This window comes from Cydia strobilella, chromosome 13 (genome assembly GCF_947568885.1).
Source record: "Cydia strobilella chromosome 13, ilCydStro3.1, whole genome shotgun sequence".
In the NCBI taxonomy this organism is placed as follows: domain Eukaryota; kingdom Metazoa; phylum Arthropoda; class Insecta; order Lepidoptera; family Tortricidae; genus Cydia; species Cydia strobilella.
In genome coordinates this window covers 8,260,962-8,283,258 of record NC_086053.1, presented here as the reverse complement: position 1 = coordinate 8,283,258, position 22,297 = coordinate 8,260,962, and the positions used below count along the sequence as shown (strand labels likewise).

Below are 22,297 nucleotides of genomic sequence, written 5' to 3'. Positions count from 1 at the left end.
TTTCTCATCAGGCGGCTCGTCTGGTCGTTTGCTTCCTATTACATAAAAAAAGTTAAATCAATTTGTTTCAGTCAAAAAACAAATTTAGCTTAGTGTACTTATACTTCCTAATACAACGCGCAGGCCTCCTCTGATGCACGAGATGGATTCGGCTGTAAATCCTACGCTCTGGCCCAAAGCGAGTTGGGAACTTCACATAAATACACCTTTGAATTTCTATTAGGATGTATGCTGGTTTTGACACGGTGTTATTAATATTGTCTTCGGTTACCGCGATAGTTACTCTTGGTACGGTGTTATTCTTTACGGAAAAGCGACTGGTAAATATTAAATGGTACTTCGTACTACAGATTAAGCCAGTACTTCGTTGTCTGTCTTCTGCGTGGGCAAACACCCTGACCAGTTCAGTCGCGTGAAGGCAAAGCCTTATCGACGTTGTAGCAATGTACATACATTACTGTATACAATTTCAGTGCTTGCTACCACGGTAGGTATAGGTACCGTAACGTTATATGAATATAGCTGGAATATAGCTCCTAAACGTAAATATTTCCTGACACATCTCTAACTGTTAGCGATTTCCTTTCAAGGAAAAGTGGCTCGTATTTGAGGCCACAGTAAGCCTGAACAAAGCAAACATTTAATCGAATTACTTGGAAACCCGAGAGAACTTACGGTGAACCTCCAAAATTGTATTAGCTTCACCATCAAAGGAGGCTCAGATAAGTAGTAGGTAGTTATCTAATTTTGAGCGTGCAGGCCCGGTGTTTTGATTACATATTCATTATTGTTTGCGTAGGCGGGAAAAATGTGCCAAAAACCTTTTTAATTCGCACATTAGGACGCCTAGTCGAGAACTGGCCCTTACATTACAACATTTGTTTACCGAGAAAAGAGCAAGGGTAACATACGATATAAATATTATAGAAACGTTTCCTTTTTGTTAACATGTGACGCATCTTATACAGTATCTCGATTAGACGGAAAACGAACAAAATAATTACATACTAAACTTACGTGCGGAACAAGAACGCTAACTCGCCGAGGCGCAAAATCCACTGAGTACTCTGGCGCGTGGCATTTGTTTCACGACATGTCATGTGTGTCATCTCCAGATAAATACGGCTCGCGACCGGCATGCCAGATAAGAGTGAAATATTATTTAGGATACGTCAGGCCATGCAACAACGAACCAAACGCCCTAAATAATACTTGAGGATAACACAAAGGTGCGTACTATTTATTGACAGCGGAGACTTTACTCACATATCCTTATGAACTGGCTTCGCACCTTTTCGTATTTTATGGAAGAATAAATCAATAACTCACCTGTCCGGAGTTTATTGTTTTTGTCGTGAAAAATGCTTGTGTACTCTGTAATAGAGGAAAAAGTCATATTTATAGTACTATATACTTAGACTTGTAGTGACTTTGGAAGATTAAGCTAACATTAGGATAGAGTGAAGGACTCAATTTTTTTAACATGCAGATACGTCTGCGAGCGATACTCCAAATTTTTATATTAAAGGAAAAATGGATAAAGTTACACTTCTGGCAACGCACGGATTGCGGAGGTTGCGGGTTCAAATCCTGCCAGAAGTGTAACTTTTTCCATTTTTTCCTTTAATATAAAAATTTAGAGTGAAGGACTTTTATAAATCGCAAAGTTAATGATTATGATTGTCATCCCTAAGCACAACGCCAAGCGTGATGATGACGAAAAACTCGAGCACCTTTGGAAATAATATAATAATAGTGTAATCATTAAATTAACTTAAGGACAGTCTACGAAGTTGAAATCGGAAAGCTTGAAGCTAATTAGGTATTATAAATATTTAATGGGAATATTTTACATCTACTCAAAGGTTAACTGGAAGAGATCCCTCAAAGGGATAAGTTCGCCTTTGTACATCTTATTATTTGTACCATGTAATTTTTAATATGTATATTTGTACAATAAAGAGTTTACTACTACTATATACTACTACATTTCTGGTTGCATTTCTGTTTAAGTATAGCTAAGATGCATCTGGATCGTGTTGCGAATGTCCACACGCGGGGGCCGTTAGCCGTTAGTGCCCCGCTCAACAACGCTTGTATCATAAATTCATAATTTACGAGTTTGATTTAAACACTCAGAAATAGTTTGATGTGCTTTCGAAACTATGATTGCATCTGCATGTAAAGTATCTTTGGATATAGCTAGGCATCGGCAGGAGAGTTGACGTAAATTATTAGATTACACTCGTATAAGACACTCACTAAAACTCCAAATTAGTTTACAATAGATTATTTATTTTGAGATTTCTATAATTAAAGCAATACAAATCTCTTATCCAACAACTTGCGTTTTTCTCTCTGTCTTAACTTAATCCCCTGTCAATGTCATTATTGTCCAAAACCGCGGCAAACCATCTGTCACTTGTCAGATATTTAAAAATAAAACTAAAAGACCGTTTGAGATATCCTCAACATCTAACACTCGATTATAAAAAGTAGTTACTTATTGCAAAAATGATAGTGTAAGAATGAAAGCGTGCATGAAATTTAATGTAATACTACTTTAAAGTATCTCCAAGAAACTTTTTGGTCATATTTGCAGTTGGCTGTTGAACTTGCTATGCGTACAAAAAATAACACTAATTTCAAAATCCCTTTCTCAGTACATGATTTGTTGTGGTGTGCGTGACCTCAACTCTGGTGTACATTGGCTGTACCTATATGATTGTTGCTGAAACCTACGCATCGCACCAAACTCGCACTCGCTGACCTAAATGCGCATTCAGTCATCGAATGACTAAATACAACTAAAATAGGACAATGTCACCTACATTAGTCTGTTAACGCGCCCTTATTGCGTACAGTAACAGTCGCTTGTGATAGTATACATACAATTCATTAATTCTTATCCATTAGACGTCATATTTCTGGGTTATAGTTATAGGTGTAAGTATTTCCTTTCACAGTTAGTGGTATAGCAAAATGTGTTCACTTTGATCTACAAATTTAGCTCCAACCGACATAATTTTTTATCGTGTAGAATAGAAAACTATATAAATAAGTTACGTTGAACATAATAATACATAACGCAAGATTATAGATTTTTTAATGACTGTAAATCAATCATTAAGATGGAAAACGGGTTTATTCTGCAACATCATCTCAAGTAATGATCTCGGCTCAATGAGCTAAGTATTCATTTTTATGGGAAAAATCACTGAATGGCTATAAGTAAAAGCATTGCTTAATCCAGTCAAATTTCAAAAGCTTTAAAGGCAAATAAGGTTTTGATAAACTTTCTAAGTAGAAAGCGCTTATAAAGCTAATGAATTGGATTATAAGTAAGGAAAACAAGAAATTGCAAAAGTTTCGTCAGTCGTCACAAACAATATATGTATTCAAAATAACACAACTAATATATTTAATAAAGGAGAGCACGTGCTCTCCTTGTAAGATAAAATAAACTGCTGCTGTTACACTCAAAATTGGTACTATCTAGTTTTACATCTTGATATTATACTTACATTACATGAAGGTGGATGAGCCGTCGGACCAGTTGCATTGTCAATTGTCATAGGAAAAGGCGTGGCTGTCAAACGCTTGGCATTTAAGCCTCACAATCTTAATAAATGCATTCAAACCGGAGTTAGGTAATAGAGGTTGCACTTTTCGTGTTCAAGCAGTTTAGTTAAAAATAAAGATATCAAAATAATTTACAGCAAATTAAATAAACCGTGTTTGGAATCCCTGGAATTATTTGTACCTAACAAAAAAGTCATACGTTTTTAATATATTGTACTATAGCAATGTTAAAAACAAATATTATAAAAAGGTCGATTTCACTTTTTCTGACATAGAATACAACAACTAGCTCAAGTGTTTTTTAACGGTATTATTTAGCTTCACTCTGTTGTACCTGCTAAAATGCTTGTTTTGTGCTATAATGTACAATGTGTGCTTCAAGACTTGCAATCGTTTGGTTACTGACTGTTTCACTAGAATCTTCTTCTTTCCTAGCCTTAATCCCATCATTTGGGGTCGGCTCTCCTAGTAATTCTTCGCCAGGACTGTCTGTCCCGGGTCGTCTGGGCTGGTATATTTGCCATCTTTAAGTCCCTCTTTATAGTGGCCATCCATGTTTGTCGGGGTCTTCCTCGCCTTGCCGACGGCGGTGGGTAAATGTGCAGCACTTTCTGTGTCATGTGGTCAGGTGGTCGCCGCATGACGTGACCATGCCATCTGAGTCGGGTTTCTTCCAGTTTGTCAGGGATAGGTTTTACTCTGAAGCTGCCTCGTATGTGTAAATTTCGTACGCGATCCAGAAATGTCACCCCACCTGCCCAACGCAACATTCTCATTTCACGAGAATCTTGCTGTCGTTGTCGTTATTACATACGTTGATTAAGTGTTAAATGGATGTCCTGAACTAAATATATGCATTTCTCCAGGGACACGGCATTATTTACCTGCCAGAAAGAAGGTACCTATCTGACTTGAAACTAAAAAGATTCAATTTTATCTGGAAATCGTGTGTAAACTTCGTGGAAGGCTCTTCAGTTGAAGAAGCACTGTCCCTGCTCCATTTGTCGTCTTAAAATTAAATTTATATGTATTAATCGTAAATGAGAAGATCATGAATATTGATATTGAATTGATAGTGAAATTTTAAATTTATTTAGTAGTAGTGATAAAACTTTTGATTGCCTAAATCTTAGTTTATACTCGTATGATTGACGAACAAAAATTGTTGTGAAATTTAGATAGAATATTACAACTATAAATGTGAAATTGTAATCATAAGGCAAAATTGTAGGCATATAGGTCTGGTCGTTATTTCTACATACCATTTGCGATAAGAATATTATACCTATACAAAATCAGGTATTATTTGTATATAGACACCTATTTTCGTATTGAACTCGATGTAAACAGCCTACTTTTTCCTAAAATATTTGCGCCCCAATTTCTATGTAAACAGTTGTTTATTGTTGCATGGCAAGTCTTAATAACAAATAAACCATAATGGCGGGCATGGTGTTCACAAGTTCAAAAGTATCCCAGTTGTAGAATAAACCTTACGAAAATATTGATGCAGTCTCGAGAGCGGCTCAGTGGCCTTTAGGATTTCCAATTAAAGGTATCTCGAATTGGCATTGTCAGTACAGCTCACTCCAGTGTTGGTGTTCTCTTCCCCGAGCAATACCTCGTTACATAAGTTATTCGATGCAAATGTGCACGACGTAACTTGTATTATGACTAACTGAGACTGAAACGATCTCTGGCTTTCTCGTAGTTGTGCAGTAAGATAAATTATAACTACTTACCCTGTATTTGTAAGAGTTTAGTAAATGTTTTTTTTTTTTAGTTCTTTAAGCACCACTTGCACCATCCCACTAACCCGGGGTTAACCGGTTAAACCTGGAGTTACCATGTTTACCAGTACAATTTGACACTGGGTTAACGGTTTAACCGGTTAACCCCGGGTTAGTGTGATGGACTGTATAGATTAATTACCCAAAATTTTTGTTCACCAATAGCTTTTGTTCCATTCGCGTTTTCCCCCATTCTGCTTTTTAACCAGGCGTTTATTTTTTCAGTAGTTAATTTAATCACACGCGTATATCCCAGCAGTCGCTTTTTTCCCCAAAGAGTAATATTTCCGAGAACAAGCCCTTCTTACTCTGAGCCGACGGAGCCCCGCTACGCGGGGCTCCTATTTCTGGGCGGTTTGCCCTTCGGGCATCTGAAGCTACTTAACGTACCTAACCTACCTATCTATCGACTTAGTGTGACTATCGTGAAAACATTACTCTTTGGGAAAAAAAGCGACTGGGACATACGCGTGTGATTAAATTAACTACTGAAAAAAATTAACGCCTGGTTAAAAAGCAGAATGGGGAAAAACGCGAATGGAACAAAAGCTATTGGGGAACAAACATTTTGGGTAGCTAATCTAAACAGTCGTGGGATGGTGCAAGTGGGGTCTTTAAATTTGTATCAGCAGTGGTGGACATTTCTGACGTCACGTCTAATTGTTATTGTGTGAATATTGGAAATGAAATTGGTATGGTATATTTGAAATATTCAAGGTGATGTGCGTTATTTTGAAGTATAATAAAGTTATTTATATCTGTAAGCATTTATTTTTAGAAACATAAAATCTTTCATGGTTAGCGGAAGACATAGCGGCCCGCCCACACTTTCGTTCGTGGTGAGCGGAACATGTATTATAATTTATAATTATTCGAATAAAGCTCACCACGAGATGGTTTCGGTCGCCCTGTAGGATGAATAGACGTAGCTTCATAAGACGTGTAATAAATGGCACGACGGTCATTCCGTCCCATAATCTCTGTTTGGCACATGCGCTTCCTGACTTTAATAATCATAAATCTGGACCATAACACAGCATATTACGTCTTAAAGCGTTCATAGTAACACGGTCGTTATTCAAGAATTGGAAACACATTACTTATTTACGCACCGAGGAGTCCTTTAATGTCCAGCATTACGAGCGACACCCCCATCACTCAGTTCATGAAGTTTAATGGGACCCTTTTCAATATTTCTTGTGAGCGTAATTTGGTTATGGGCCTTTTATACTCTGTTTCGTCTTGAATTGGTGCCTGAAGCCATTCACACTGAAATGAACCGTCGAATGTGAGAATGTCGTCATTCGAATGAAAAATAAAGTAGGTATGACATAAATATTTCCGCGTTATATCATTTTTATTGGCTTATTTTGCGCGCGAATATTTTTTAACTGCCGACCCGTTTCTTCAAATTTCAACGCCCTCTTCGATTTATTAGGCGCTGACTTCCTCTCACTAATAAAAACGTAAGTATGAAGAGCAGTGGAACTATTAAGGTTAACGGAATAAAATATGAATCATAATAAACGTTAATGGATCGGTCTAGTTACGGAAAAAGCTGGAGTCGCGAATGTTTGTACTGTGACGTCACGCACGCGGCGCCGCCGCGGTGAATAATGGGACCTATAAATTAACTCAGTGTCCAGATGTCTTATAGCGAGACCTGAAGGCGCGCTCGCATTTATTACTCGGCTGCGCACCTAAGTCTGAAATTCGTGGCTATCGAAGCAATTTTTCCCTCTGTCAACAGGCCTGTCCGACATAATTTCGGTTGTTAAACAAGGCTAATTTTATTACATGTACTCGTATAATTTGTCAGAACATTTGTGTTGATTTGTATTTTATGGCCTACACTACATGTAATTTAATTTTCATGACAATCGTGACGTAAATTCCCGCTGTCTTTTGTGTGAGCGTTACACTTTATAGCGTACTTAGTACTTAATTGGAATGCATATTTAAAAAACCGGCCAAGTGCGAGTCGGACTCGCCCACCGAGGGTTCCGTACTTTTTAGTATTTGTTGTTATAGCGGCAACTGAAATACATCATCTTTGAAAATTTCAACTGCCTAGCTAACACGGTTCCTGAGATACAGCCTGGTGACAGGCAGACAGACGGACAGAGGGACAGACGGACAGAAGGACAGACGGACAGACGGACAGACGGACAGTGGAGTCTTAGTAATAGGGTCCCATTTTTACCCTTTGGGTACGGAACCCTAAAAACGATTAAGTTTCGATATGAGTTTACCTTTCGGTAGGTAGCGAACTGTTTGCATTTAACGAGCGTGCTAATGAGAAATGCAGTATCTCGGCAAAAGTGACACCGTTACAAGTTTATTTAGTAGGTACGCCTACATACTATAGTAGTATGTACTTACCTACCACGCCACGGTATTAAACAACTAAAATTCTTAGCACTCTAAAGTTACATACCTACATGCGTTGTTGCAAGTCTGCTATGGAAAATTAGAAGTAGATATATATTATCAAAGATTGATATAACTCCGTAATAGATGGATACAGTCTAAGGAAAAAACGTGCCTCGAAAATCACGAAAATTTGATTCTCGATCAGATGGCGCCACTAGTTTTGGCCTACACTCGTATAGAGGGCGTTGACTGTTTCGTTTGTTATTTATAATTTTAACGCATACCAGTGAAAGAACATGGGTCAAAATCATATAAAAATAATTAATGCAAATAAAAAAATCATTTATCCATATTTAAATACATTTTATCGTATTTTTATAAATATTTATTTTTAGTTTTAAAGTGTGTCGACAGATGGCAGTGAATTTACTGGGGTTACAAAATTTACTATGACAGTACCGCTCTAGTATAAGTTACTCTATGATATTATGTACAAATTTTCGCCCTAATCTTAGCGCGTTCCCGGTTGTATTTTAAGGAGCCCAGAACATGCTTTTGGCAACCTAATCTCACTAATTTGTTTAGTAGAGGGATAGATAATTTCATATGCAATACGCTCGGAATCCTTAATGTTTTTTTATTGTATTAGTAATACCAACCAAAAAGCTTCAGAAAACAACAATACTTATATTATAAATAAAGTTAGCTCATCGCAACAAGTAAGTAGGTACCTATTTTATTTAAATATTTAGTGATATACCTATATTTAATTTTAGACTTTTTAGTCATATAGTAAAATTAACGTTTTGATTGAGATTTTTAACTATATTAAAATTTTTAGCTTAATATGTTTTTATTGATTTCCATGCAAGTGTAAGGCTTAACATTATCTGGAGTGCTCGACTGCTATGTTTGAATCTTATTTAAAACTTTAATCATGTCATTATTATGGCACATTCTACATATTTCTATCGAATACTTAACATAGTCAATATGGATACTGTTTTGTTTAATTTCCTAGACAATTCTATTAAAAATTACTAGCAGCACAAAACATCGTGACGCGCTTATTGTATACAACGAGCGGGAACTAATTTTCCTGTTATACGTTCTTTAGACTTTGAAGTCTTCAAATCACGACGCTTTCACAAAGACACATCTAAGCATAGCGACGACGGCGACACCATCGCCAGCTACGCGTCAAACTATTAATTAAACACATTAAACACAAACATTCTGCCAAGCGTTACAGCGAAAGTGTGAGATGGATTAATTCAATATTATTAGCGCCTCGGCGGCTTCTTCCCCATTGTTGTATACAGAAAGCCAACTGGAGCGGAATTATGTGTAGACAACTGCAATGTTGTTTATGATTAGTTGGTTTCTGACATAATGTGAGTATATTCTGGATACATCGAAGACCCTGTTTATTCTAAAGAACTAAGAAGGTATTTATTTGCTTTAGTACCTATTAATAACATCTGAACAAAATATTTTATAAAGAATTAATTCTAACTTTCGAGAAGTCATGGGTGTACTGCGGGCTTAGCACGGTAGCATTTTTATCGCCTGTCACCATGCCTGTCACGTTCTAACAAGTATGTAAGTGCGAAAGTGACAGGCATAGTGACAGGTGATAAAAATACGACCGTGCTAAGCCCGCTGGTCGACGTATGGGGAGCAAGCGGGGTTAATTTCGATTCCTGGGAACTCATGCGGACTTTGGATGGCATGAGTAATGTGAAGAAGCTCTCAACTCAACCGAATCCCATGGAGTGTTAAGGGCGATGAGGATCGTGACCGTTGAAGCAAACCATCTGCAAAGTAATTACAGCCGCCGAGAATGAAAGGCGGACCAAAAAGGAAGAAAAAATAATAACACCTACATACATTATTTATTTGGGGAGGCAACGAAGCAATGTTTCTCCTTATAGTGTAGCGAATCTTCTAGAGCTCGTTAACTAGTGGGGTAATTTATCCACCCCGGAGTCACAGTAACAGGTGTGTCACTCGCAATATCGCGCTAATGCATTGCTATTATTATTAAACTAAAGTCCAGCCAGTGTCTGATAAATGGGTCAATTTATTAACCGAGAAACGACCATTTAGGTTAGCGGAGCACCTATTGAAGCTCTTGATTTACTTCCGAGATTAAAGGTTGTTACTAATTTTCATTGGTGGTAAAGTCGTTTGTTATATTGAATAGTTCTAGCAAACAAAAACCGATATAATAGATAATCGAACACTGATGTATCTGTTTCTTCGCGTCGCAAGGAAAAAACAAACCACAAAGTGGAATACGAACTTACATACTAAGGCCCACTTGCACCATCCCACTAACCCGGGATTAAGCGGTCAAACTGTTAACCCAGTGTCAAATTGTACTGGTAACTCCAGGTTTAACCGGTTAACCCCGGGTTAGTGAAATGGTGCAAGTGGCGCTTAGTAGTGTACCACTAGTAGGTATTCATTATTTTCAGACAGTATGGAAAGATGGTGCCTACCATTCGGACTCTTTTTATTTTAGATTTTGTTTGTTCAAAAATTGGTCTTTTTAATATAGATTGCTCAGTTAGTTATTATAACATTCTGCGTACATTCAGCTGCCAACTAGAAGTCGATAACTTTTATAATAAATGAATGAAGCTTTCGAATGTACGAATCTACTCCACCGAGGGGGTACATTCGTACATAGGTAGGGGAACAGTCAGACACTATCAAAATAATTATCAAATATCGTCTTGATTTGCCATGAAAATAGCAAAGATGTAAATACATTAAACATTAAAACCTTTTGTCAACAAAAACATACTTTTCTTATAATACAAAATGTAACACGGTGCCTACAGGAAGGTTTTTGTAAGACAATGTTCCTTCCAAAACATCTTTTTGCCGATGTCATATTTTCTTTTATAAAAAATAAAAATGTTTTAAACAATAAATATGTATCCGCAAAATCCTTTTCCAATCTGAAATACTGAAATCTGAAAGAATACTTAATAGTTAGGAAGATGTAGCAACGTGGTATTCTGTATTCGCTTGTTCCTTTGTATTTTACTCTCGGTATATTCTCTCAATACCAACAAGCGAACGGAACGAATCAACAACTGAGATATTTTGTTCACAAAATATGTAAATTTTTCGATAACAGATGTTTGCTTCATACGGTATAATATGAAATTCGAATATCAGTGTCATGACATAGCCCCGAGTATGTTTCCGGCCCACTAACGCTCAGCGTTCACTCTCAATTCGCGCCGACACATCACATTCAATGCAAATTACACTTCAACTAAGGATATATCCACACAAAGCAAAGAGTCTAGCAGAGTAAGGACAGTTCAGTGTCCAAACCAGAGTACTTAATGCTTAAAAATGTTGCTAGTATTTTCAGAGCGGACCTTCAAAAGTAGCTGGTTTATGTAAACGCAGCCTTACACTTTAACAGAGAGTGGGAACTCGACTGAAGCACGTACGCACAAAGCAGCACTATGAACGCAGAATTTTAATTTTAATCGCAATATATGAGAGACATGATAAACTTGTAATACCTGCGCTCTGGCGCTGGTACCACGAGTTTCTCGCCGCCACAAAGCCTTTGTGTCTGTTTTCATTTAAATCAAGCTGGGTTAGTTGGATAATCTCATTTGACTGGAGATAATTAGACAGTGGTCAATGAATAAGTAAGCCGCGTTTGTGTCAGTCACAGCGGGCTCTAGTGTTGTTTGATTAGTGATAATTATTATGCGTCAAAATTGATGCAGTGAGCCAAATAATAACACATTCACCTAATTCATCGCCCAGAAATTATTTTTCGGTGCACTACAGATAAAATATTATTTTTAAGTGCACGTTTAAATGTGGTCATTCATTATCAAGAAGCACTCGCGAATTTATAACGATTTCGAGAGACAGAAAGTATAGTCTTACGGATGTTTTTAATTTAAATTTTTGAACCTTACGCCATTTTGGCAGATCCTTCCTACTCATAAGAAAATTTTATAAAAACCTAATAAAACTCTTTGTTCTAGGTAAATACCATGACTGCAAGAGCTCTCCGTCCAGTGTAACGTGAAGTGCAGTGCCGGGAAACCAATAAAAGATGCAGGACGTGACTGTGCACTTGTAAATTGTCCGTGATGTGAAAAACATGAAATTTTCGCCTTTGTTATAAGTGTAAAACTTGATGATGTGGATAAAGTTTAGGTAACGGAACATTAGATTTGAGTGTATTACTTAGTAAAGGTGCAGTAGAATGCGAGTTTCGTGCGAGTAAGGGTAGTTTGAGGATGTGGAGCCGGAGCGTGTGACAGCACGCGCCGGGTGAGCGTCGAATGCGGCGTGGCAGTGTATACAGCGTCAGCGAGGGAGTGGAGCGGTGTGCCTGTGCCAGGTACGCTCATTGCTCCAAGGAAAGCATCTTGTTTGCAAACGTTTACGATATTAAAATCACTGCCATTTCGCGTGTCCGAAACGGAGTTAAATCTATCTTTGCCTTCTGGAAAGCAGGCAGATCTCTGTTTCCTCGTTCTTTTCTGTAGCGTCAAGTTCGAATGTTTTTTAGAAATAACATTTAACTTGGGAAGTATAATTAAAGAGGAAACCGTGTTAATTTCTTATACCACCAAATATTCATTTTGTACAACCGCATTAAATGATTGCTTCCAAATATTCCCGCAAAATCACGCTCTCTTAAAGTTGTAAAAGAATTCAAACAGAATTTCAGAATACATTTCCGACTTAACACGATAGCTACGCGGAGAATTTATTTGTTCTTTGTAATTCATACGAAATTTAATAAGTATTATATAACATAGGTACTTTACGTATAGGGCACGTAAATAAATTTATCCAGAATTTATCTGGTAGGTACCAGACGTATAAAATATGTAACAGCAAATTTTGCAACTCTGATAATTTAAATTATGTAGGTACTTTTTAGGACTGGTCATGTAAATTCATAATAGCTGGCGCGATTTGTACTGAACTGTCAACATTTTCATATAAAATGCGCGCCAGCTTGCTGGAAACAGTAGAAACTCGCGCACTCTTAGCTTCTAGGTATTTATTCTAAAAATACTTTTAATCAATAGATTGTAAGGCATAAAGTTTCGGGACTAAAAACTGCTATACTATAAAAACTGAATTCATTGCAAAAAAATTACGTACTCATATCACAATAAGCTAGAATAAACTGGCTTTTGACTTTTTTAAGTCCCCGGCAAGCTCGGCCGAATTTCACCTTCCCATACAAACGGAGTTTCGTTCTCATTTTAAAACTACCTGCTGAATTGTAATGAAACGTTGCACATACAATGACATAAGATATATCTAGGTGTAATTAGTTTATATAGCTCTAGTATATAAAACAAACGAAATAGAGCAAAAACAAGTTTTGTATGAAAAACTTTAGTTCGCTGTATTTTTTTTAACTATTGTACATACATAAACTAACAGACCTAGATTTACCTTATCCTATTGTAAGTACACAGTTTCAGAGCATTCTAGCTAGTCGTTTTAAAATGAGAGCGTAACTACGTTTGTATGGAGAACCGAGCTTGCCGGGGACTCTTAAGAGCTTAAATATTCATCAATTGATTTAATTCTCGTTTCTTTAGGTACAGAGTCGTTACGTTCTACGGTACGTAACGACCTATTTTTTTTATTGCTAATAAACAGATAACACATAAAACTATTACAAAACTTCGCCAAACTGCGAAACAGTTTGTTGGCGAATGAAATACACCCAATTTATAATTTTATGCTTATACTAAACTAACCTAATTATTAATATATCCAAGTGCCATGAAAACGGGTCTCCTGTATCCTGTAAGTATATATATTTGTATGACCCATATTAACTGCTCCAGAGTGCATACCTACTACTTAAATATACCTAGCTTACATTAGCGTAACTATTTAATATTTAACAAACTTCTAATTTTTTTCTTAAACATTGTTTTTATTGCTTAAATCTCTCTCGGAGGGTATGACGTTAAAAATACGCGGTATTAGGTACTGCCTTGTTCTTCGGCCGTAATAATTAGATGCTTGTGGCTCGACATACTTATATTCTTCGTGTAGATTCGCTTAGACTTCTGTTGTAAATTTGTAATATCTTAAATTTAGGACATGTACTGTTCAACAGCTAACAAATATTTAAGTTTTCGACGTTATTCGACGAATTATTCCTTTTTCTAATTAACTTTCCAGTTTACTTCAGCAATTAATACCTACCGACTACTTACTGTTTGCATGACCGCATCCTGCGAAACTAGTTCAGTCCAATTCCATTACTCGGATAATAAGTAGGCAATCTATAACTAGGGCATCTGAACTTTTAAGCTTGTTTAACAAGCCAGGTTATGCATGAATGATGCAAAGTCGATTATCAGGCTATTTGGAGTAAAACGCGCCAATTTTCCGCTTTAAATTATGAATATTGTGATGTATAATTACTGAATACTCATTCAGGGCAATCACTGCATAATGGATCAAAGTGCTTCTGTCGTTTATGCGAATCTACACTCTATATTTTGTAAATGAGTAATATTCTATCTGCCGGCTGCATTAAGGTCTGTTTTAGATTGGAACCTGCGAGTAATTAATAGGTATACAATTTATTAACTCCCGATGACGCCTGGCGCCGCCTTGATTGCTTCGTACAGAAAACCACCTCTTAACTTGATCCTTATTACTTCTGTCATAAGGTTTACATTGACATTATGATGTGAATCGAATGGCAGAGTTGCACTAGATAATTAATTATTGGCCATCAGACTAGTTACCGCGTTTAGCAGGTACCGTTGACCATTTTGCATAACTTGCACAGCCAGGTAAATGAAGCTTTAATAACCTGTGTTATCCTTTTCAATAAATTCGGAATTTGATATCGCTCACTTTTAAATAGCAAGTGTTCCGAAGTTTTTCCGCAACACCTTTGCTATTTTGTAGTTGTCCTCAATCTACAAAACAATTTTATTAAGTACATATCTACAAACATACAGTCCAAAAAGAGCTTTGCATAATAAACTTGTTGACCGCAATAGAATTCCATTTTAACAATCTAAAATGGAACGTCCATTTCCATTTGCTATCCGCCCCTGTGCCCGCCCTATTGGGTGATTCAATACAAAAATTGATTGAGCGTGGGTGGCTAAGGAAATTCGCAAATGGTTTATATTATATTTGAACACATGTATTCCTGGTTTTGACATTATGGTTAATAATTAAAATTAAACGCGCATAATTACCTCAGAAATACGGCATACGACTTGCTCAATACCGCAAGGAAGTGTAACAGGATGCCTTCTGTTTATAGCATACATAAACGACTTGCCAAAAATTTTGAATACATCATGCGTTATGTTTGCTGATGACGTCTCAATATTACTGAACTGTACAAATAGTGTAGAATGCAATACTTGCCTTTTAGAGTCTCTCAACACAGTTACTGACTGGCTCCACGAACATAACCTCGATATAAACTTGAATAAAACGAAAATAATACAATTTAAACCCAACCAAAAAAACCCGCTGCATATAAATTTACAAATTGATAATGATAAAACCATCGAAGAAGTAGATGAGTGCAAACTATTGGGTATAACACTAGACTCAAGTATTAACTGGAAATCGCACATACAAGATATAAAATCCAAACTGGCTAGGTTCATCTACGCATTAAGTATATTAAAGATTAATACGAACATTGAGACCGCTAAATCCGCATACTTCGCATATGCGTACGCATGGCTACGGTATGGTGTTATTCTGTGGGGAGAAAGCACCGATGTGCATCAACTGTTCGTTATGCAGAAAAATGCATTCGTATCCTAACAAATACGCGCGTACCAAACAGCTGCCGCTCATGTTTCAAACAACTGAAAATACTAACACTACCCTCCATTTATATAATGGAGGCGGCACTATTTGTAAAAAGTCACCTTCAGTTGTTTGAGATAAAAAAACTGTCAAGACCAAATCGCAACTATTATTGCCACCCTCCAAATTAGCTATGGTAAGAAACGGCCCTTACTGTCGATGTGTGCGTGTAATGAATAAACTGCTTGGTTTTCTGAATCTAGAAGTTAGCGATAAATTATTTAAGAAACAGTTAAAAGAAATGTTATTAGAAAAATGTTACTATTCAATGGATGAATTTTTTAATGATGAAAGTCTGGATAATTCGAAATGATTAAATTGTTTATGAATTTTATGATAACTATTAATAATTTATTGTTAAATTTCATTCGAGTATGAGTATGACTATAATTTATGATTATTAATGATTAATTAACGCATGAATTAGTTTTGTCTTATTATTATTGTTTTTTTTTTTGACAATTTTATTTTATTTAAAAGTTTATATAAGAAATTAAAACTAGGTATGTTCAAAATAAGTAGTTTAAGATCCAATATTGTACACCCTAGCCTCATAATCATGTACCTACTTGACCAATATGTAAGACCAGTATGTACAAATCAACATGATTACAATGGAATAAATGATATGATATGATATAATAATATCCCGATTTCAATTCCTTTGCGTTTAGTGTGTTTGGAAATTTCAGTTCCGCCAGCAAAAGCTTAAGTTGATGTTGTCACTTTTTAGTATAGTTCAGGGGGACAGCACATGTTGGTTACAGACGTGACACATGACGCAAATAGGGAAAAGTTTTCTCTAAAAATAACTTTATTAATTAAAAAGAGACCAACTTTATGTCCGTGCTACAACCTAAACCTAAGTACAGAAAACACACAATTCTGTGTAAGATTCTGACTGTCCTCATGCATTATCTCGTAATATGTTACACACCTTGTAATAATACCTTGCATACTACATAGTCACATACAAAGAAGAAACGCCACTTGAATACCTATAGCTTAGGGGAAATGAGTAACTTTATCCAGGAACAACACGGAACATGGGTTTATTTGCTAATCGCTCAGTCGTGAAAATTACATAAGAAGCCTTGAGACTTGTAAGCAGGAGGATGAACAGGTCACGCCTTGTATTCGTCAAAATCCATTAGAGCTTCTCCGATATTGATTGACTACCATTAAACTCATACGGTAGATGATAGTGGACAACCGAACTTTTTAAATAATGAGTATAATGACCAAGTCAAATCATACAAAAAAAACTTAAAAACACAAAGCGTGACGTAGAGCTGCATTTTAGATATGTTATTGTACTACCATAGAGTAACTTATACTAGAGCGGTACTGTCATAGTAAATTTTGTAACCCCAGTAAATTCACTGCCATCTGTCGACACACTTTAAAACTAAAAATGAAGATTTATAAAAATACGATAAAATGTATTTAAATATGGATAAATGATTTTTTTTATTTGCATTAATTATTTTTATGATTTTGACACATGTTCTTTCACTGATATGCGTTAAAATTGTTAAATAACAAACGAAACCGTCAACGCCATCTATACAACAGTAGGCCAAAGCTAGTAGCGCCCACTGAACGGGAATCAAATTTTCTTGATTTTCGAGGCACGTTTTTTCCTTAGACTGTATCCATCTATTACGGAGTTATATCTATCTTTGGTACTACTTACGTCAAAAATACTCAGTTTTTTAATTGAACTGTAAAAATTAATAAAAACTTTTATAAAAAAAAGATAAACCGACTTCAAAAAGGATGAAATAAAATATTATCCATTTTAGGGTTCCGTGTTTAAGTATATGCGTTACCAACTGATATGTTTGAAGTCGCTGCCAAGCCAAATTTTAAACCATATATTCATATTAATTTTGCAGTGCAATTCGATAAAGATACATAGATATAGAAGTGTCCTACGTGGGCGATCTCGTTGCGAACGCGAACGCCTTGGGCCGGCCGCGCCGTGCCGCGTCGCTTCGCTTCGCGTTCGCGAGTGTTCGCCTATGTAAGACGCAGCGTACACGACGACAATAAACGAACTTTCTGTATACCTCAGAACAGAACACACTGTTGAACCTTCTTGGCGCAGTTCGTACCATGCTTGTCGGCACGTTAGTGTAAATCTAATACGTTTTGTCGTCGTATTTTTTTAAAGAGCATTTTTTAGTAATTCTTGAACAGTCATAGCACGCAAGTGTGGGATTGGGACTGAGTTATTTTCTGTCGCTTATCCAGAGGACTACATTTCAAAATATAAAACAATTCAAGGAACCTTCATTCAAAATTTCAGCTAAAGCGGTTCAGTTGTTTAGCCATGAAAGGGTAACAAAGAGGCAGACATAATTGCTTTCACGTTTATAATATTTGTACAGTTGTAATGGGATTTATAGACATAAAGCTGATTATTTTTGACTGGTATTGTTACTACTTGGAGTACTTGGCTTGGCACCGACTTCAAACATATCAGTTGGTAACGCATATACTTAAACACGGAACCCTAAAATGGATAATATTTTATTTCATCCTTTTTGAAGTCGGTTTATCTTTTTTTTATAAAAGTTTTTATTTTTCCATTTTTAGTTTTAAGACATTGTTAAGAGCGTGACGCATGAATGAAAAACATAATCATGTTTAAGTGTAAATTCGTAAACTTTATTAAATAATTAGAATTTTCCTCGAGTCCGCCTGGGAAATCATTCCTGTCACTAAATCCATTCTCCGCCCCGCCACTGACCCAATCCCTCAACCCCTGATCACTGAACCCCTCGACCCTAAACCACCAACCCTTCAACCGCCATTCCCCGACCCCTAACCCCAGACCCCTTAACTCCTAACCCTAACCCCCAATCCCTTAACTCCCAACACCTCAGTCCCCGACCCATCAACTTACCTCCCCTCAACCCCCAACCTCAAACCCCCCAAACACTAATACCCTCTACCTTCACCTCTCAGTCTCTTTGGTTGTTTCCAACACTACCTACATCAAAAATCATAATACACATACGAGGGAAGTTATCAGTAGCCTTACCACGAGTTTGACATTGATATATTCGCTATCGTGTGCGTAACTTACTGTTTATGCATCTCGCTCGTACTGGCATATTAGTGTACAAAGTAAGTTATGAAGAATATTTAGTGTCAAACTCGTGGTTAGGCTACAATTGCACTACATCAAATTGGTGGTTTTGGGGAGGAAATGCTTGAGTTACTTTAGAAAACACCGAAATTACCATACACGTGCCTTTAAAAATTAAGGAGTTCCCTCAATTCCTCACGGATTCCATCATCAGATCAAAACCAAAAATATTACGAAAACACCTTGGAGAGATAACTTCTTTCAAACAGAAAAAGAATAACTCAAATCGGATCATGGGTGCCGGAGTAATCGCTGAAATCATTATCATCAAAACAATCATCATCATCAGCTCCACTTCATCAAATTGGTGGTTTTCGAGAAAAAATGCTCAAGTTGCTTAAGAAAACGACCAAATCACCATACATGTGCCTTTAAAAATTGAGGAGTTCCCTCAATTCCTCATGGATCCCATCATCAGAACAGCACCAGATTAATGTGGGACCACCTTGGAGGTAGTTCCTTTCAAACAAAAAAAGAATTGTTCAAGTCGGACCACGGGTCTCGGAGTAATCGCTGAACATCCTACATAAAAAAATCATCATCACTATCTTCAAAACAATCATCATCATCAGGTCCACTTCATCAAATTGGTCGTTTTCGAGAGAAAATGCTCAAGTTGCTTATGAAACCACCCAAATCACCATACATGTGCCTTTAAAAATTGAGGAGTTCCCTCAATTTCTCAGGGATCCCATCATCAGATCAGAACCAGATTAATATGGGACTAACTTGAAAGTAGCTCCTTTCGAACAAAAAAAGAATTACGCAAATCGGACCACGGGTCTCGGAATAATCGGTGAACATACATAAAAAAAAAAAAAAAATAGCCACAACCGAATACAGAACCTCCTCCTTCTATGAAATTGTCGTCGGTTAAAAAAAAAACGACATTGCTGCAGTTTTTCACGTATTACGCAGGCAGTACAACTTATTTTGCTTGCAAAACAAAGTTTCACACTTCCCTTAGAAGCCCAAATAACATGTTAAAATTGCAGCTTTACATCATCACGCTTTGCATTTTTAACGTACTTTTAAGACTGGCCTGTAATCAAGCGTGCCCGATTTTTTTTAACCGACTTCAAGATTTCAAAAGGAGGAGGTTCTCAATTAGGTTGTGTTTTTTTTATGTTTGTTACTCCATAACTCCGTCATTCCTGGACTGATTTTGAAAATTCTTTTTTTGATTGTAAGTATATACATACAAATTGGTCCCGTTTTTGTCAAAACGCAGTTCTGATGATGGAATCCATGAGGAATCGAGGGAACTCCTCAAATATTAAAGGCATACATATAGTGATTTTAGTATTTTCATCAACAATCAAGAATTTACATTTAAAAAGGTGACATTTAATGAAGTGGAACTGCTGATGATGATCAGAACGGAACTCTTCAATGACGCATAGTTCACGTTTGGCGATTTGTCCTCTTCGTTATGTTTGTTAAGCAAGTTAGGTTTTCAAGACACATTTTTGTCAAGCTCGAGTTCTGATGATGGGATCCATGAGGAATCGAGGGAACTCCTCAAATGTGAAAGGCATACATATAGTGATTTTTGTATTTTCATCAACAAATCCAGCATTTCCATTTTAAAAAGTGACATTTGATGAAGTGGAACTGCTGATGATGATCAGAATGGAACTCTTCAACGACACATAGTTCACGTTTGGCGATTTATTCTCTTCGTTATGGACCCAGACTCAAACTTGGACCTGGACTTTTTTTGAACTGCGATCCTCACAGAACCGAACTGCTATCAGAAAAGTGGGTTAGGTTAGGTTAGGTTAGAACTGTGACCCTTTCAGAAACGAAATGCTATCAGAACATTGGGTTAGGTTAGGTTAGAACTGTGACCTTTACAGAAACGTAATACTACTAGAAAAGTGGGTGAGTTTACCTCCTTTTAGTTAGGCAAAAGATGCTGTCTTTTTCATTTCATTGTCTGGAGTGCACCATCAACAATAAGTAACCTTTCAACGGCATCCCCCATTGAAGTCGGTTTTTTTTTTCTTAAAAATTATTTAAACATCGTTGATCTCCTCCTGACACTTCTAAACTCACGGAAGGTCAAAGAGTCAGATGTTTTGTTGGTGTTGATAGGTAGCGAGTGCGCGGGCGCGGGTGCGGGTGCAGCCATGGCCGGCTGATGGAGGCGGGCTGGTGGTCGCCGTCGCCGTCGGCCTCGCCGCCGCCGCCACCCCGCGCCCCGCCGCCGCGCTGCCGATGCCGACACCCGCTTTCCACCAGCTACACCTGCCTGCCGCACTACGGTGAGACAAGTACGTATACACTGATCAAAAATATCTGAACTAGTTAGACTATTACACAATATATGTAATATACAAGAGGCGGGCTGGTGGTTGCCGTCGCCGCCGTGGGCCTCGCATCTGGTGGACTCACGATTTTTGTATGAATGGTACCAGCATGTCATTGTGCTACTTACTGAGGATACCGATATTCGGTTGGTTTGTAAGTTTGTATGTAACTTTGGTAGGAAGAGCGGGATCTCCTGCCACAAGTATAATTTTTCTTACTTGGAGATTCCAACCATTATATGCTGTACACAATATTGTAACCAATAAACTCTTTTTCATTTTTCATTTTCAAATAGATAAATATTAGGGGACATCTTACACAGATCAACCTAGCGCCAAACTAAGCAAAGCTTGCACTATGGGAGCTAGGCAATGAATAAATAGAATAATAATAAAAAGGACTAGCACATAGTGTGACAAAAACCATCAGAAGCGTAGTGTTTTTGCTAAACCGACATCCTTCAAAGTTTCGACATATCGACAAGGTCGAGAGGGCTAACAGCAAAGTCAGGGTAAAAAGTTATAGGCAACTTCGTAAGTGGCTTCTTTTGACGACATTATTCAGAAACTTGGAGAGTTTCGTCACGGCACAATTAACTACTAAATATGTGTTCCGTAGACTGAAAAACAAATCTATTAGGCATTATTTAAACATCACATCTTTGAAAATATTTTAAGTGAACAGTTTTCTTAAAAACGTAGCAGAAACGATATCACTGAAATAATATTAATATGACAGCTTAGTAACAACGGAAGTGATACTCCTAACGTAAAAAATCATAATAAAACACCTTGTCTTCTGTGAGAAAAGCTATCTTTTTTTTATCTACCATTAAAATATTGAGATTTATAACCAACCAACCAACAACTGTACCTACATTTTTATTCACGAATAGTAGTAGCAACTAGGTTAGTCGCACAGTCGCACTTACACTGTCCACTTTATGTGAAGGTTCATTAGGAAGTTTATTCTACAAGCATGACTGTGGGAAATCGAGATTTCATTAGGGAGCACTCTTAGTTGTTTGACTTGCGAGAAAAGTGTTGTAGACCACGAATTGGCAGGCAAGAGGGGAGATGTGCGGCTGGCTGCGTTTGAAAGGAAACGATCAATCAGCAACATAAAATGAGAACACAAAGGAAATATTATTTCTTACCTACCTTGTGAATCTTCTACGAAGAATTTGGTTTTTTTCTTT

At 37.0% G+C, this 22,297-nt stretch overlaps 1 protein-coding gene across 1 annotated transcript in view; it reads left to right on the top strand.

The window, feature by feature from the left end:
* Positions 1-22,297, top strand: part of LOC134746595 (monocarboxylate transporter 4-like) — an 88,048-nt gene that overhangs the window by 28,179 nt on the left and 37,572 nt on the right. Inside the window, exons 2-3 of the mRNA XM_063681018.1 lie at positions 11,777-12,138; positions 20,884-21,062. Coding sequence (XP_063537088.1) covers positions 20,930-21,062 — 133 coding nt within the window. The 5' untranslated portion in view covers positions 11,777-12,138; positions 20,884-20,929. The remainder of the gene's footprint in view (positions 1-11,776; positions 12,139-20,883; positions 21,063-22,297) is intronic.